The 19,536-nt window shown below is 42.0% G+C and overlaps 1 protein-coding gene across 1 annotated transcript in view; it reads right to left on the reverse strand.

The window, feature by feature from the left end:
• The window catches only part of UNC13C (unc-13 homolog C), a 393,542-nt gene that overhangs the window by 231,643 nt on the left and 142,363 nt on the right, over positions 1-19,536 (reverse strand). The window contains exon 8 of the mRNA XM_069982623.1: positions 2,555-2,782. Within this exon, the coding sequence (XP_069838724.1) occupies positions 2,555-2,782 (228 nt within the window). The remainder of the gene's footprint in view (positions 1-2,554; positions 2,783-19,536) is intronic.

The following is a 19,536-nucleotide window of genomic DNA, read 5'->3' on the forward strand; positions in this document are numbered from 1 at the left end:
ATCCTCTAATGGGAATGGCGGCCATACCTATTTAGCTGGGAAAAAGGGACAATTCTAATTTATTTGGGGGTATTAGGGCAATTATTAGTTTATAAGGTTGGAAATGACAGGTGTCCATCAAATTCAACCTGTGTTGATCCAGAGGAAGGCAAAAAACCCTCGTGAGGCAGACGACAGTAGCCTCATCAATGGGAAAAATTCCTTCCCGACTCCATAATGGCGATCAGAATAATCCCCGGACCAACGTGACCCCTGAAATAGGAATAAGGGACAGAATTTAGATAATGTAGAACCCCAGTGACGTGTGGTGCGCCTTGGAGCGATCCAGTATGCAGAGGCCGGGGGGATCAGGACAGGCGTCACACTGGAAATGGTGTCCTTCCTGATCCCCCTGTTACGCCACACTCTGCACTTCTTCTGGGGTCTCCCGTTCTCCTGTGTGCGGGACGTCACCTGGAAAATGTTGTCCTGGTGCGATACGGGGTCCTTCATATCCAGAAGCGCTGGGTCCGCACCATGGATGCTAAATATTAGGGCTCTATTACTACTTCTGATATTTTCGGATCGTGCCGCAAGCTACAGTAGCTCGGGCAGCGAGGGACCGGAAGAGGGGGTGCTGGTATAAATGTTATCCCCGTACAGGTGGTGGTAACCTTTATCCAGCAGTGGGAAGATCAGTTCCCGGACGATCTTCCCACTTGTTCCGAGGATGGGGGGGGGGGGGGCATCTGGGGCTGGATTCGGGTGTTCCTTCCTACATACACTCTAAGGGTACATGCACACTGCGGAATCGCGACAGATAACCCTTCGTGCATTCCGCAGTTGGCACCCGCCGGCGGACTGATGCAGGCGCACGTCTCCGTCCGTGTCATAGACTCAATTCTATGCACGGGCGGATTCCGCTCTCCGTCCAACGTGTTCATTCTTTGGATGGACGACGGAATCCGCCCGTGCATAACATGGAGTCTATGACACGGGTGGAGACATGCGCCTCCATCAGTCCGCCGGCGGGTGCCAGCTGCGGAATGCACGTACCCTAAATCTGTAAGTGTACCCTGAGGTACTCTCACAGAGTTTGTAGAATTTCACACCATACCGTCATCTCTTATTGGGACGGTACTGGCGGAAAAGACGTGTCTGGGGGGCAGCGTACGCTACGCTACCCCCAGACACGTCACTGGATGATGAGGATGAATGGAGGAAAGAACGATCCCCCCCATTCATCCTCACTGGCTGTTTCGGTGTCGGAGGCAATAATAACGTATCCCTCTGACACCGAAAACACCCTGGGGGCCATCTTTATATGGGGACTAGTATATGGGGTATGTAGTGGTGTAGTGTCAAACTTTATTCAATGTAGTGTGGTGTAATGTAGTGTTTTTTACGTGTTTTTTTTACAGTAAGTATAAAAAAAATCTACGGCAACAAAGGCGTTGCTGATAAATGCCGCACTTATGTGCGGCACTTATAAGCAGACCGTGGCAGTAGAATATAGAAAAGAAACACCCTACGCCAAAAAGGAGGAGTTGCTGATTAGCAGCGCACTTTCGTGCGATGCTAATCAACACTCAGCGGCGATAGGGTGCGGAAAATAGAAAAAAAAAAATTGGGGAAAAAAAAAAACACTTTTTCTATATTCTGAATATCCCTGTAGCTGCTGATAAGTGTATTACACATATCAGCCGCTAGGGGGCAGCAGAGCGCAAAATCCGGAAAATGACGAGGCTGGAGCCGAAAATAGCCGAAAGAAGACGACGAGGACCGCCGGAAAGACCCGAAGACCGAACGGAATGACGGAGGACGCCGCGAACCCGGAAGCCGCCGATCAGGAGCCCGGGACAGGTGAGTAATGTACAAATACCTGCTCTGGACCCCTCGGCTACCTAGCTGAGGGGTCCAGGGCAGGTATTTACTATTTTGTGGGACTCTGATCGCCGTGCCACCGGCCCGATCGCCGTGAACGGCCGGCCGGCCGTTCACGGCGATCGGGCCGGTGGCACGGCGATCAACATTACTTTTTACAGTAATGGCGGTCGGTGCCGTCCTCGGACAGCACCGACCGCCATTTTTTTCCGGGTCATCGGGTCACCGATGACCCGGAAAGGTTCCGATCGCCGCTATTGGCTGATCTGAATTGATCAGCCTATAGCAGCCATCGTAAGCACGGGGGGTGTTAACCACCCCCCGTGCCGAGAAGCTATGATGGCCTGCTATGATTTATAGCAGGCCATCTTCCCCGACCGCTGTGTGTAAACACGCAGCGATCGGGGAAACATCGGGCGTAAATTTATGCCCTGATGCGCTAAGTACCAGGGCGTAAGTTTACGCCCGATGTCGTTAAGGGGTTAATAATGACTCTGTTCCTTATTAATCTTTATTGATGGCCGTCATTGTAAAATAACGACCGTTATTTTGCATAAAAAAGACGCAATGTGAAGTAGCCTTTCTGTGTTTTTGACCCACTCTTGGTTTTGGTTAAAAAATACTGACCAATATACTATGTGTGAACATAGCTTTAAATGATTGAGGCTCTAATGAACCAAGTGATCTTTACCTGTGATGTTGATTTTGGCAGACCATTTAGATGTTCCATCTAGAACATTTTGTTTGGCTGATTTTGTGTGCTGAACAAAATCTTCTTTTGATATCTGGAAAAGCTCTTGAATAAGCTCAAAAACCTCTGGTCTGTTTCTTTCTCGGATTTTCATTCTTTCTTTCATTGCCATAATAATGTGTTGAGTCTTGTCTTCTGCACCATGTTTAGAACTTTTTTCTGCTGCTCCTAAAAAAAATAAAATAAATAAATATATAGAAATTAAAACTTGTACAGGGACTAAAAACAGGTTGCATTAAGTAGGAACTAGCTTTCCACAAAAGATTTTTTAAGAGCATTGGATGGCTTGAAAACAAAATATAACCAATATAACCAACGTTTCCTCCAGCCTCCCTTTGCGAGTTACACAAAGTCATGTTTAGCTTCTGGATGACTAAGGTAATTATGATCAAGCTGTCAAATAGAAGAAAAACATATTCTTACCATCCTCAGTCCCATGATGCTGCTGTACTGAACCAGCTGGTCCCACTGTGTAGCACATTTGAGGTTGGGGTTGGCACATGAAATAGCCTGCTCAGCCAATCAGTAGTCGAGGTGGGGCACCACTAAGATGCCTGATTTATGTGTCAACCTTGAAAAAGAAAGTGCTGTGCAGCAGGGCTGTGGCTCTGTGAGAATGGCAGCGGTGGGAAGGTGAGTAAGGTATTTCTTCTCTTTTTGACTAAAGCCTGAGCACAATTACCTAAATAAAAATTTTCCCCAAGAATACCCCTTTACCATGTGCTAGACTGAATTTTCTGCTTGGCTACACTTTCTTAGAAATGCACTTAGCTTCCCTCCTTTAATGCGATGCAACCTTTTCACCATGTTATTTGACCTAATTAATTTTGTTTATTGTGTTGTACTCCGCAGTTACATTGTTTTACTGTATTATTTTCCACTCCTTTAAAGTTTATTTCATTTTTAATTTGTATGTAAATTACCTAGTACCCAGTGGGAGAAATATATTTTCCACTACATATGATCATTATTATCATTAATTGCATTCCACAAAACATCTTATTGCCTAAAGTTCAGTAAAATGTAGAAAAAAGTTAGTGAAAGTCATTAATGCTATGTTTTAAAAGCAGCAGCCTAGATTTCAGCACAGCTTTTAGAAGAACGTCTGAAAGCAATGATGGCAAAATTATAAGATTTTCATAGTGGCATTAACTTTTGAAGATAGAATAAAATTATTTGGACTGGCAAGGCTTAATTTGTACAGCAACAAGAAAAACCTCATATACGGAAGGATAGACTGGGGATAATCAGAAGTCATAGACAGGAAATGCCCACTCTGCCAGTCACTGGTCAAAGGGGTAAGCCGCCTCAGCCAGTAATTAGCTAAGCAGGCATTTCCTAAATGTTGGGATTGAGAAGAGGATGCCACCATAAGGACTGTACTGGCATATACATTTTCCCCCCACCCTGTACAATTTTATGTATATTTACTCAAAAGACCTCTTTAAAAGTATACATTAACTAGAACACATTGTCAGGACTTTATGCATATTCGTGTAGATGGCTTTGATAGGTGTATAAGCTTTCAGGCTATAAATCAATGGACATATTAATTAATCAAAGCACACGTGTAGTATGTTTTTGGCTGCAGTTTCAGAATTTCATATGAGGCTCTGAAATGAGATCTTCCAGAATTAAAGTGACTCTGTACCCACAATCTCCCTACCTCCCAACCACTTGTACCTTTGGATATTTGCTTTTAATCCAATCTGTCCTGGGGTCCATTCGGCAGGTGATGCAGTTATTGACTTAAAAAAAAAATACTTTTAAACTTGCAGCCCTGTGACAAATTGACGTGGCCCAGAGTATTTGTGCCCTAGGCCTGCACCACCTCTCTGTTCCTTCTCACTGCACTTCTCATCATTAAGAATACCCCTAGGCAGGATTTCTCCTATTCATCACTTGTCTGAAGACTGCACATGAGCCTTAACGATCTAGCACATGTGCAGTGTTCAGACAAGTGACGACCAATGCTGCGTCTACACGGAACAAATATTGTGTGAATTCCTACAATAAGATAGAATTCGAACGATAATCGTACGTGTAAACGCAGCGAACGATCAAACGACAAGCGAGAAATCGTTCATTTTGATCTTTGAAAAAGTTCTCAAATCGTCGGTGAACGTTCGCAAAAAAAAACACAGATCGGTCCGTGTAAACAGTCGTTCACCTATTTACCCTATGTGTGAGATGGGCTTAAGCGATTGCAAAACGATCGCAAAATGAATTTTCGGTGCGATATATTGTACGTCTAAACGTTGATCGTTATGAAGAACACATTGTTACTTTGACATCGTTAATCGTACGATCGGGCCAATTATCGTTCCGTGTAAATGTAGCATAAGAGAGATCCTGGCCAGGGGCGTTCCTAATGAAAAGGAGGCTTTGAAGGAGGGATTGAGAGCTGTGCAGGCCTAGGGCACAGACACTCTAATGCTCATTTAACACGGAGCGATTATCATTAGAATTTTCACGATCACTATCGCATTTAAGTCATAATTGGCTTGTGTAAATACAGCGAACGATGAAGCCATGAGCGAGAAATCGTTCATTTTGGTCTCATTTGGTCTCATTTATGTTCTCAAATCATTGTTGGTCGTTTGCTGATAATTCGCAGATCGCTTTGTCTAAACAGTCTTTCACAGATTCATCCACGTGTGTGAGATGGCCTTTAGCGATTTTAAACGATTGTAATCACAAATTTTTGAATGATTTCTCTCGGTCTAAACGCTGATCGGCATAAAAACAAATTGTTACTTTGAAATTGTTAAATGATCGATTGGGTGAATTATTGCTCTGTGTACAAGGACCATAAGGCACGCCAATTTGACATACGGCTGCAAGTTTTAAAGTAGTTTTTTAAGATAATAACTGTATCACCTGCCGAACGGACTCCAGAACAGATCTTGCATTAAAAGCAGCTATCCAATGGTACAAGTGGTTTTAGGGGGGGGGGGGCACATTGTGGGTACAGAGTCGCTTTACGCTTGTATTACATTTATTTATTTAGTCAATAATTTGGCATCCAAAAGAAACAAATTCATAAATCAGCAGGCAATTTGCACCTTCAATTTGGACATGAAAATATATATTTACGAATAAGATGTACTGGGTTTTAAACAAAACAAGAAACTAATACGAACAAATACAAATTTCAGTGTTGCATGCATTTAAGCACATGCTGCTTGCTACATATTCAATTACATTACTTGAGTTCCTCTAACATACAAGCTTTAGGCTATGTTCCCACAACATCTTTTTAGGTGAAAAAACTGCAGGTTTTTTTTTTATAGTGATGGTCGTTATTAACTTTTATAACCTTAAGAAAGACGTTATGGGAACATCGCCTTTATGTAAGAAAAGAACAACACTTATGGGAAGTAAATACAGTACTTGAATACCCAGGTAGTCTGAAATAGTATATTCTCTAAAATCAATCATATCTATACAAAATAATTTCCATGACAACTTGGCAGATTATTTAAGAGCTAGGAACATTTGCTAAACAAAAATTTTTTTTCAGAAGTTCTCTGTTTCCACAGTTTATAAATATGTTCAAAAACATAAATAGGGTTGTTATGCTCTGAATGTTAACATGATGAATTAGAAGATGCATTGCACTATTAAAAGCTCTGCAAATTGGTCTTGTGTGACTGTTTTTGCACAGATTGCTTATTACTCAGATGCTTCAAACTTTTACAGATATGGCCCAACTAATTTTATCATTAACCCCTTAAGGACAGAGCCGGAAATGGCCTTAAGGACAGAGACAAATTTTATGAATATGACCAGTGACACTTTATTCATTAATAACTTCGGGATGCTTTTACCTATCCAGACGATTCTGAGACTGTTTTCTCGTGACATATTGTACTTTACATTTCTGGTAAAATTGAGTCGATACTCATAACAAATCTTCATGAAAAACACCAAAATAACGTGAAAAATTGTAAAAAAATGCATTTTTCCAACTTTGAAACCTTTCTGCTTATACAGAAAATGGTTATGCCACATAAATTATACATTAAATAGCATTAGCAACATGTCTACTTTATGTTGGTAGCTTTAAACTATATTTCATTTTTTTTAGACAATAGAAAGCTTTTTAGGGACCTGTTCAGGTTCTAAAGTGTATTTGAGGGGACTGTATGTTAGAAAGCCCCACAAAGCATCCCATTTCAGAAACTACACCCCCCAAGCTCTGCAAAAGCACATCCAGAAAGTTATTTAACCATTTAGAGGAGTCACAGAAATAAAAGCTAAGTGTGTAAGAAATTTGAAATTTCTTATTTTCTGTGCAGAGATTTTATTGTAATTCAATATCTTTCATAATGATAAACCTATTAGCAGAGAAATGCACCCCAATATTGATTGCCCCGTTTCTGCAGTTTATAGATATACCCCATATGTGGCCCTATTGCGCTATTTGACGCAACCACAAGCCTCAGATATAAAGGAGCGCCTAGTGAATTTCAACGCCTCCGTTATATTTGGTCATTTTTGACTGTACCACTTCAGGTTGGCAGAGGCTCTGGGGTGCCAAAACCTAAAAAACACCCCTAAAAGGACACCATTTAGAAAACTACACCCCTCAAGGAATGTAACAAGGGGTGCGGTGAACATCTGGACCCCACAGGTGCTTCACAGATTTTCAGAACAATGTGGTGTAAAAAAGGAAAAATTCAATTTTTTACACTAAAACGTTGTTCTAGCTTTCATTTTTCATTTTTACAAGGGGATAAAAGAAAAAAAAAAAACACCAAACATGTAGGGCAGTTTCTCCCGAGTACATAAATACCCCACATGTGGACATAAAGTGCCAAGCGGGCGCAGGACGAGCCTCCAAAGGGAAGGAGCGCCAATTGGCCTTTGCAAGCTGGATTTTACTGGAATGGATTTCAAGGGCCACGTCGCATTTACAGAGCCCTCGTGCTGCCAAAACACTGGAAACCCCCCACAAGTGACCCCATTCTTGAAACTACACCCCTCAAGGAATCTAACAAGGGGTGCAGTGAGGATATGGACCCCACTGGTGACGGGCACAAATGTGGAACAATGTGACGTGAAAGTGAAAATTTTCATTTTTTCAATTTCACGGCACAAATGTGCCCATCATCAAGGGGTCCATATCCTCACTGCACCGCTGCCCCCCAGCACGAGGGCTCTGTAAATGCGACATGGCGTTCATCATCCATTGTGGCCAAATACAACCTCCAAAATCCAAATGGCGCTCCTTCCCTTCGTAGGCTTGCCCTGCACCCACATGGCGCTTTATGCCCACATGTGGGGTATTTACAGACTCGGGGGAAATTGCTCTACACATTTTGTGTGTTTTTTTCTCTTTTAACCTCTTGTGAAAATGAAAAATTTAAGGCTAAACCAACATTAAAGTGTAAAAAATGTAATATTTCATTTTCACGCCATATTGTTCCACATTTGTGCCCGTCACCAGTGGGGTCCATATGCTCACTACACTCCTTGTTACATTCCCTGACGGGTGTAGTTTCCATAATGGGGTCACTTGTGGTGGGGGTTCAACTGTCTTGACAACACAGAGGCCTTTTAAATGCAACATGGCCCCTCGAAATCCATTCCAGCCAAATCCAGCCTCCAAAAGCCAAATGGCGCTCCTTCCCTTTGGAGGCTTACCCTGCACCCGCATGGCGCTTTCTGTCCACATGTAGGGTATTTACGCAACAGGGAAATTGCTCTACACATTTAGTGTTTTTTTTTATCTTCTAACCCCTTGTGAAAATGAAAAAATCAAGACAAGATCAATGATTTAGTGTAAAATGTAAAAATTTTTACACTATATGTTAGTCTAGCCTTTATTTTGTTTCCTTTTCCACAAGGGGTTAAAAAAGAAAATTAACACAAAACGTGTAGGGTAATTTCCCCTGAGTACGAAAATACCCCACATGTGGGCATAATGTGCCATATGGGCACAGGGCAAGCCACCAAAGGGACAGAGCACCATTTAGAGGCTGGAATGGAGGATAGAGGCCATGTCGCAATTAAAAAGCTCCTGTGCTGCCAGGACAGTAGAAATCCCCCACAAGTGACCTTATTCTGGAAACTACACCCCATAAGGAATCCAACAAGGGGGTACACTGAGCATATGGACTCCACTGGTGACGGGCACATATGTGGAACATGTGCCGTGAAAATAAAAAATACTATTTTTTCATTTTCACGCCACAAATGTGCCCGTCACCAGGGGGCCATATCCCCGCTGCCCCCCTTGTTAGATTCCTTAAGGGGTGTAGTTTCCAGAATGGGGTCACTTGTGGGGGGTTTCTACTGCCCTGGCAGCACAGAGGCTTTATAATTGCATCATGGCATCCTCTAATGGGAATGGCGGCCATACCTATTTAGCTGGGGAAAAGGGACAATTATTAATTTATTTGGGGGTATTAGGCCAATTATTAGTTTATAAGATTGAAAATGACAGGTGTCCATCAAATTCAACCTGTGTTGATCCAGAGGGAGGCAAAAAAAAAACTCGTGAGGCAGACGACAGTAGCCTCATCACAGGGGAAAAATTCCTTGCCGACTCCATATCGGCGATCAGAATAATCCCTGGATCAACGTGACCCCTGAAATAGGAATAAGGGACAGAATTTAGAAAATGTAGATCTCCAATGACGTGTGGTACGCCTTGAAGTGATCCAGTATGCAGAGGCTGGGGTGATCAGGACAGGTGGCACACTGGAAAATGGTGTCCTTCCTGATCACCCTGTTACGCCACACTCTGCGCTTCTTCTGGGGTCTCCTGTTTTCCAGTGTGCGGGACGTCACCTGTAAAATGTTTTCCTGGTGCGATACGGGGTCCTTAATATCCAGAAACGCTGGGTCCGCTTTATGGCTGCTAAATATTAGGGCTTTATTACTGCTTCTGATATTTTCGGATCGTGCCGCAAGCTACAGTAGCTCAGGCAGCGAGGGACCGGAAGAGGGGGGTGCTGGTATAAAAGTTATCCCCGTACGGGTGGTAACCTTTATCCAGAAGTGGGAAGATCAGTTCCCAAACGATCTTTCCACTAACTCCGAGGATGGGGGGGCATCTGGGGGCTGGATTCGGGTGTCCCTTCCTTCATACACTCTAAGGGTACATGCACACTGCGGAATGGCGAAGGATAACCCTTTGTGCATTCCGCAGCTGGCACCCACCGGGGGACTGATGCAGGCATGCGTCTCCGCACATGTCATAGACTCCATTCTATGCACGGGCGGATTCCGCCCTCTGTCCAAAGAATGAACGTGTTCATTCTTTGGACCGACTACGGAATCCGCCCGTGCATAGAATGGAATCTATGACACGGGCGGAGACGCATGCCTGCGTCAGTCCGTCGGTGGGTGCCAGCTGCGGAATGCACAAAGGGTTATCCTTCGCCATTCCGCAGTGTGCACGTACCCTATATCTGTAAGTGTACCCTGAGGTACTCTCACAGAGTTTGGAGAATTTCACGCCATACCGTCATCTCTTATTGGGACGGTACTGGCGGAAAAGACGTGTCTTGCGGGCAACGTACGCTACGCTACCCCCAGACACGTCACTGGATGATGAGGACGATGAGGATGAATGGAGGAACGAAGGATCCTCCCATTCATCCTCACTGGCTGCTTCGGTGTCGGAGGCAATAATAACGTATGCCTCTGACGCTGAAAACACCCTGGGGGCCATCTTTATACGGAGACTACTATATGGGGTATGCAAATGTGTAATGTAGTGTAGTGTAAAACTTTATTCCATGTAGTGTGGTGTAGTGTAGTGTTTTTTTGACAGTAAGAAAAAATATCCCTACGCCAAGAAAGGAGCTGCTGATAAATGCCGGACTTATGTGCGGCACTTATCAGCAGACAGTGGCGGTAGGAAATAGGGGGGGGGGGGGGGAAACGCCCCTACGCCAAAAAGGAGGAGTTGCTGATCAGCGGCGCACTTACGTGCGATGCTGATCAGCACTCAGCGGCGTTAGGGCGCAAAAAAATAAAAAAACATTTTTGGAAAAAAGTAAATAAAAAATAAATCTTTTTAACCCAAAGCAACTTATCAGTGAATGATATTCACTGATCAGCCGCTAGGGGGCAGTAGAGCAACGCTGTCGGAGATTGCCGAGGCCCCCCGAACCCGAGGACCCGAGCGTTTCCGAAGGTTTCCGACGCTGGACGACCGAACCCGGAAGTGACCCGAAGAAGACGCGAGGACGGACTCGCAGGACGGACCGCAGATCTTCGCTCCGGACGCCCAGATCAGGTGAGTATGGTACACCTGCACCACACACACCTGTTCTGTACCCCTCAGCTACCTAGCTGGCCGGCCTATCACGGCGATCGTGGGGGTGGCACCGCGGCCATCTTTAGTGGGGACACTAATGGCGATTGGTGCTATCTCGGACAGCACCAATCGCCATTGCTTTTCGGGTCACCGGGTCACCGATGACCCAGAAAGCTGTTTTCAGTTGCTATATGCTGATCTGTATTGATCAGCATATAGCAGCGATCGTCAGCACGGGAGGGGTTAATCACCCCCCGTGCCGACGAGCAGAGATGGCCTGCTATACATTATAGCAGGCCATCTTCCCCGACCGCTGTGTGTGAACACACAGCGATCGGGGAAACATCGGGTGTAAGTATACGCCCGTTTGCGTTAAAGCCCACCCTGCGGGGGTGTATACTTACGCTCGATGTCGTTAAGGGGTTAAGGCTATGTTGCTGCTTTGTCTTTTTTCAGACGTTTGACTGACTTTTTGTGGACGGCCTTTGGCCATTGTGGACAGCCATGGCCAATGTTTGATAACATTTGCTGTGAAAATGACAGCCGTCAAAAAAGGCGAACATCATTTTGACAGTGTGTAAACATAGTCTAAGACTATGTTCCCACTACAGGATCATAGCTGGGAAAGGCAACCATCTCATAATATGAATGGATGCAAAAATGATTATAAATGATCATTATTTGCGGTTGTCAACATTAAAAGAAGTCCGCCTTTCCCCGATATGATCCTGTAGTGAGAACATAGCCTAAAAATCTTTTAGAGCACCTTGAAGCATATTGATAAAAAGAGACTAGTTGTCAAAGTGGAAAGTGAAAGCATATGCAGCAGGGTGTACAGATGTTTATGGAGGGTGTGGAGGCAGTGCTACTATGGTAACACCTATGCAATGGCTGGTACCTGTGGTCCTACACTATTTATGGCCATAGCAGTGGTGGGGTTTGATATCTTCATCCTGTTGAACAGATCTTTCAATACCTACCCTTTAAATGTCCTCTTGAACATTTTTCCCTATGACCTTACTTAGTAAAGGTTTATTCTGGTTATTTTATATTAATATAATAATACACTCCTTAACTACTGTATGTTACCACTTAGGGAACATAGTGGAGAAATGTGGCCATCTTGTAATATAGAGAGCCGTTAATAATCATTAGTAGTGTCTGTCTATATTACAAGACATACACCTTTTCCCGTCTTTCACAGTTTTTGTATCAGTTTTCAGGATTTTCAAGATTTTTGCATCAAAGGATTTAGTTGCATAAACAAAATCAGTAATTGTCATTTAAAGGATGCACAGGTGCAAGGCACAGCACTGATCCATATAGAGTAACTGTCCTCATCTCTGCACCTGTGTGATCATCACATGACCAGGACCATTACAAGAACATTACATTACACAGCTGAACTCTTTTTGTATACAGCATATAAAGCATATGTCATAATATTAACCTAATGCTGTAAATATTGACTGCAATGTGAAAAAAATCTTCAATTCTTGTTTTATTAAAAAGAAAAGAAATAGTTTTTTACTATATGTCATTGACTGCATTTCAGTTGTGGCATTTCATCCATAAAAATTGTAATTTAGCAATTCGTCTATACTAATTTGGAAACACTGACTGCTCAGACCAAACATTTTCACATGCTTGGCCAGTTCTATAATATTACACATAAAGCTGTGGTGACACAATATAAAAACGGACACTAAATATTCCAGTTGAACAACATCACAACATCACCCTGCACTTATAGAACACCTGTTCTTCAAAATAAGATATGTTTTTAGGTGCCTTAGATTTGACTTAGTTTGATTATATTATCTCTACAGTATCATAGAATATTGTATTTCCGTATCATTTCATGACTAGTTTATTTCTGCAGGGCTTTACTGGAGAATCCTTCTTTCAACTTTATTTACCATGCTGCCCATACTATCGAGATCATACATTATCTCTGAAAATAAAACAAAGTATCCATATGTATGTTATACAATATTCATAGGCTTCTATGCAGCAGATGTACCATAGAATATACTGTACTATATGTACAGCTGTGTGTGCAATTCTTTGGGCTGTTGATCCTTGCTTGCTTAGTATCTGAAAAATGTCTCCACTGATGATTTGTATTCTGAGATGTGTAGTCTTTAGAAAAGTACAGTACAGTAATCAGACGCTGCACATGTTGTAACTCAGGATCAGAACAAGATAAGTGAAACACTATGACCCAGATCTACTAAAACTGTCTAATTCATAGACAGTTTGAGGTTAGACTAGACAGTCTAGAATAGCATCAGAATTATCCAAGTGGCTCATGCTTTTTGATATGTCTGTCTCATTCCTAGCCTGTCTCCTCTAAGTGTAGGTTAACTATTAGTTGGCATCAACTGTGCTGGAATCTTGCATCAGAATTCTGGTGCATTTTTGACGCACAGACACACCCCTTTTTACAGAAGCCATGTCCCATTAGTAGACCATGTACTTATTAGCCCCCCCCCCCCCTCCCCATGCAAACCCAGAATGATAGCTCCAATAGTCTCCTAATTAAAGGTGGCCCAGGGAAGGGCTCAGTGCACAGAGCTCTAGGCACTTATAAATAATCTGGCCACTGGGCACGTGCAATAGTTGTGCTTAGGACACTAAGCATTTTTGGTCTGGCAACGTGCATGACTGAAGCATGACTGCCAGCAATTTTAAAGGGGTTCCAAACCAACTGACAAATTCTCTTTGAATCAGACAACAACACTTTGTTGTTTGATTCAAACTTTGGCGGTACATACATAGACATAGGCGGTACATACATAGACAAAAATCAGACATTACAGAGATACACATGTAATTATTACACTGTACATGAGGAGCGAGGGCCCTGCTTACAGATTATGAGGAAAGGGTTGGGGACAAACAGCAGAAGGGCAAAACTGCTTCACTGTTACTTTGGTCAAGCCATCTTTATAAATAGAAACGTATCTTCAACATCCAAGCATTTCTTGAAATGTATCATTTCAAAGATTTAGACCCACTAATCTCCCCATGCCCTGCTTTCTGTCATAACCTGTTGCCCTTGGTTAAGTCCCACCAGGCATTCACTAAGTTGGGTCACATATGTTCAGTTTAATCGTTACATGATCTGACCCATTAATATTGGGGGTTGGTTTATACTGTACTTCACATGAAAGCAAGGGGGATTGTGGGAAAGTGTTTGCACTGTCACATGGCAGTAGCAAGGTCACAGTTCAGAAAGGAAACCAGGGAGTGAATAGATCCAAGAAAAATGGAACAGGTATGTAAGTTACTTTACTAAAAACAGAACATTTGTTCTCCTTTGCATATATGTATGTGGTACACATCTGATTTGACCTTCTTTGCTTTATGACACAACCCCTTTAGGCCTAGTCAGTTGAGTTTTATTCATGGGTAATCTTTAAGGCATTATATGAAGTATTCCTACACCCATAGGCTACTGTAGGTTCACACACCATCGTTTTTTTTGGACACCTGTCATTGTGAGGCCTAATAACATCCGTTATTGTGCAATAAAAAATGTGATTTCAAAATATCAGATGTTGTTTGACCTCAAAATGACATCTAATGTCAAACAGGCAAAAAAAGATGGTGTGTGACCCTAGCACAAGAAGGGGATTTACACTTGTATAACCCCAAAAAGAGGATTATTTTGCCAAATAAGCCAGAAAGGATAAATTGAACAAGTGCTCCTCTGCAGTCCTCTCCTCTCCTATATTACATTGTTGGGTGCCTCTGCAGTTAAAGTGACTCTGTACCCACAATCTAACCCCCCAAACCGCTTGTACCTTCGGATAGCTGTTTTTAATCCAAGATCTGTCCTGGGGTCAGGTGATGCAGTTATTGTCCTAAAAAACAACTTTTAAACTTGCAGCCCCGTGTCCAACAGGCATAACCTAGATTGTGAATGCATTAGGCTGGCACAATCACTCTGTCCCTCCTCCCCACCCTCTTCACCATTAGGAATTCTCCAGGCAGATTGTCTCCTATTCACCAACTGTGTCGTCCCGGCACATGGGCTGGATCGTTAAGGCACCTTTGCAATGTTCAGACAGGAGAAAACGTTCTAGAGGCATTACTAATGATTGAGAGGGTGGGGAGGATGGACGGAGGGCTGGTGCAAAGTTAGGGCACAGATATTCTAAGCCACGCCCGTTGGGCACAGGGCTGCAAGTTTAAAAGTAGTTTTTTAGGGCAATAACTGCATCACCTGCCAAACGGACCCCGGGACAGATCTTGTATTAAAAGCACTGATGGTACAAGTGGTTTGGGGGGGAGGGGGGGGGTCAGATTGTGGGTACAGAATCGCTTTAAAGTGCAGTGTACCCTAGTGTATGCAAGAGGGACACTTTTTTGGCATGCATGCAGTAAACTTAAGCATATGGATGTATTTGTAGTATATACTGAAAAAAAATGAACAGAGAAAAAAACAACAACTGTAAACATCATAATTGTTCACTACACATATAATCCATTTAGATGCTTATTGTTCTTAGTTTACAAATGTATAAATGAAGAACATTTAACTAACAGTAAATTTGTTCTAAACGTCTTTAAAAAGAACAAAACAGGCTGATATCTGCCATGAAAATAATACCCAATATTTTGGTTTGAAATGTTGTTCCCAGCAGTGCTGTAAGGATAATACAATCTGTAGAACATTACAAATAGTTTATGTTCCCAGTGAGACTCAAAATCTAATTTCCTTTCTCAGGTGTAGACACAAAAAATGGTAGGGACTAGTCATTACTTGTGTAATCATATTTTTGTAGAGTCAGAAGAAACTGGAGTGCATGGAAGAAACCCACTAGAAAACATACAAATTCCTTTACGGTATTGCCCTCATTATCAGATTATCTCAGAAAAGCAAAAATATGATGAGAGGTCACATGCTTCATTATAAATGAAAATATTATTTTTATGGTAAGTTACATCCTGAGCATCTAAACTGCACAAATTACAGTAAGCAGTAAATTATGGCTTTACATACATATTAGAATGCTAGGCAACACCAATAATAGGCTTAGAGATACTTAAGAAACCGGCATGCTTGTTAAAATGTGGTTTTCAATGGGGTTTCCACTGTCGGTCTCTTTACCTTTTTGAAATTTTAACTGAAAATTCAATTACTATTATTATTATTATTATTATTATTATTATTATTATTATCATCCAGTTTCTATATCTTCCTTTTAGGGCTTATGTACATGGAACTATTATAGGTCCGTACAACCCCCCACATTCTGTAAAGCCTTAATATGGTACCCACAGACTTTTATGGTGCCCTATTGTACTTCCATATGCTTAAATTCAACGGGAAAATATAATATGCTTCATCCACTCTCTTTTAAAACAATTAGTACAAAGAACCATATGGCTATGTTCACACAACATAATATTTCAGTAAAGAATGGATGCTGATTGCAATGGAATCAGTATCCATTCTTTACTGCAGGGGTAGCATTGCATTGAAGTCAATGCAATGCCGTCCACCTCGTCCACACATCGTTATGTTAACGCCCGTTTGTTAGAACTGGAGTTAAAATAATGTACCTGCCTATTATTTCCAGACACTGTTCAGCAAACTGCATCTGGAAATAATAGCTGTTCACACAATTTAATGAGCGGGGGCCACACATTAAATGGAAGTGAATGGTTAATTGATTTGGTGTCCGCAAGTTAGTGTTAAAAAAAAGAATGTTCCTGCAGCTGATACAGAGGTATTGGCTGCAGGAACGTCCTGAATGCAGCCCGGCGTCTGGCAGTTTAACATCGTCCGTTGCTATCTAACGGACACTGTTAAACATGTGAACATAGCCTAAAGCATCACATGGAGTATCTAGGGCTCTGTAGTATGGGGCCACATGAACTCCATGTACCTCCATACAGCCTATTTGCCTTATTCTGGGTTCTTCTTTTATTTTAATCAAATTAGTTCACATCTATTAACCAAATCTGACTCCATAGACATAACAGACTTTTAAAAAATGAACTCACTTTGATGTTCTCTAAATAAGATGCATGATAAGTGTTTTACCTGGTAATACATATGAAGCTGATTTGTTATTGTAACTTAAAAAGTTTAATGCTTTTTGTCACTTTCAGAAATCTGGATGTATATAATTTGCAATTCTAATGTTTCTGCTTCCATTTATCACAGGCAAGAACAAGCCCGTCTATGCCATCTTTTTATTTTGTACTTAGTTATTACTTGGTTTAATTTATGACACCACCTAAATGCTAAGATACTGCAATATACTTAAATGCCAGCCCTGTGAGCAGAACCTCTAATGACATTTCTCTACAGGAGTACACTGTGAAGCTAAACTCAACAATTCATTTACACTTTGCTTTCATTAAACATAAATTAGACACTAGACATTCCTCAACTTCTTTATTTATGGTGCAGCTGGTTATATTTTTACAATGTCTGATGATAGAAGATTTAGTATTCAAAATGAGACAAAATTCTGGCTTCCTTTAGGGGGCATTTATCATTGTAATTGCACAGATTTCTGTGCAACTAGAGCTTTGAGCAAAAATTGGTACACTGTTAGGGCAAATCTTAACGTTAATGGGAGTTAGGTAGAGATGAGCGAACCGGGTTCGGGTTTGAGTCGATCCGAACCCGAACGTTCGGCATTTGATTAGCTGGGGCTGCTGAACTTGGATTAAGCTCTAAGGTTGTCTGGAAAACATGGATACAGCCAATGACTATATCCATAATTTCCACATAGCCTTAGGGCTTTATCCAAGTTCAGCAGCCACCGCTAATCAAATGCCGAAAGTTCAGGTTCGGAGCATGCTCCAGGTTCGCTCATCTCTAGAGTTAGGTAAACTGCAATAAACTGATGGCTTGGCAGCTTACAGCATTCCAACTGCCTATGGTGGCCGAAAGTAGGCCAGAGGGGTTCTTGATTTACCTAGAGGTAAAACTCACATTTTTTTTAACCTATTTTCTGGATAACCAATTCACTATATCATACAACACTTCTAATGGCAGTGCTTAAGTAAGAAGGCACTCTGTAATATCCTGTGAAAAGAGATGTGCTTCTTGTCTGCTGTTTTAGGCCATGTTTATATGTAGTAAAACACCGGCTGTTTTGTGACCTGGCCGGATCACAGAAAGGCCGGTGTTACTGATGATCATCCCGGCGTATACTGCAGTACTGGACAGATGATCTTTACTACTAATGAATTCAGATACGGGCGCATCAACATGCATCTGAATTCGCCGCTACACAATGGAGCATGTGGCTGGAGACATAAACACAAAAAAAAAGTGCAACATAAACAGGGAACTCTAGTAGGTGGATGCACGTTGGGAAGCCCATAATCCTAAATGTGAGCAGTAGATGACCGTATAACAGGAAAGTCCAACAGCATCCCTAGTGAGTCCCATTCTTTATTACATAATCCAGTACAAAAATGCAATGTTTCGACCCAAAAAGGACAGGACCCAAAGTTTCCTAATAGAACATCACACTGCTTCTGCCAGCTTAATTTCTTTCCATGGCATATAATAGTGCAATTTCTTCTAGGGGAAACTATGCACATGCGTGTGGCCATCCACATTATGCAAAAGAGCACAAAATTCATCAGACCAGGCTACCTATTTTCATTGTTCCATGGTCCAGCTCTGTACTCAAATGCCTTCCATAGAAACTAATGGTGGTAGGCCGGGATCAACATGGGCACTCTGGTGGGTCTCTCCCTTCTGTGTCATCAAAGTAGGCTAGCTTGTTGATAACTATTTGATGCGCACATAAAAATGCGAATGGTGGCATTCATAATGTTAAGCGGATTGCCCTCCTCTCAGACGTAATTCTCATGTTCCATTGTTCGCTGTGCACATAGCTGCCTTTGCAGTACATTAGCCAAGAAATGAAAGCCAAGTTTCTTTTTCATGAGACATACTGTAACTGCATTATGGCCAACAATAACCTCTCTGGAGCTCATTACTTTAATATTACTGTCAGCCTTTGCCAATGCACAACATAAATCCTGCTTTCTAGCCTTTCCAAGAGTTTTCCAATAATTTTAGAACCTCTTAACTTATGAGTTATTGGATGTGAGATGGTGATAACTCCAATACTCATTTCATTATGTGGGCTTTCTTGAACTGCATAAATGACAGAAATCATAGATCAATTACTGTATAGACATGAAAATGTATTCACTCAGGCAGTGTACTCAGGCAGATTTATTTTTGCTATTATCTACAGTACATTTCTTCTTACACCATCTTCCCATACTCTCAGTATTCTGTCTAAAAGAGGGTTTTTACACATTTTCACACTCACAGAATAAAAATATGTACATGGGTGTAACTACACATCCAGTGACTCAGAGATTACATCCTCATCAATATCAATCACTTTTTCATTATTCCTTTTCTTTGCCACCCATCTCAGACTGCCATGAAGACTATGACTCGTCTTTACTGAATCTGGCTAATAAACATTTTCGGCAACTTGCTCTAGAGTTATCCCCGCCTCTATACTAACTCCCCATCTGTATTGCCCCATGTGGTAATATTACCCACTTTGTTCCCCCATATATTAGTTAGCCACCTTTTTTGACGCCATGTATTAGGTTCCTCTCCCGACATACAAATGTAGCAAAG

Source organism: Dendropsophus ebraccatus, chromosome 1 (genome assembly GCF_027789765.1).
Source record: "Dendropsophus ebraccatus isolate aDenEbr1 chromosome 1, aDenEbr1.pat, whole genome shotgun sequence".
Classification (NCBI taxonomy): Eukaryota; Metazoa; Chordata; class Amphibia; order Anura; family Hylidae; genus Dendropsophus; species Dendropsophus ebraccatus.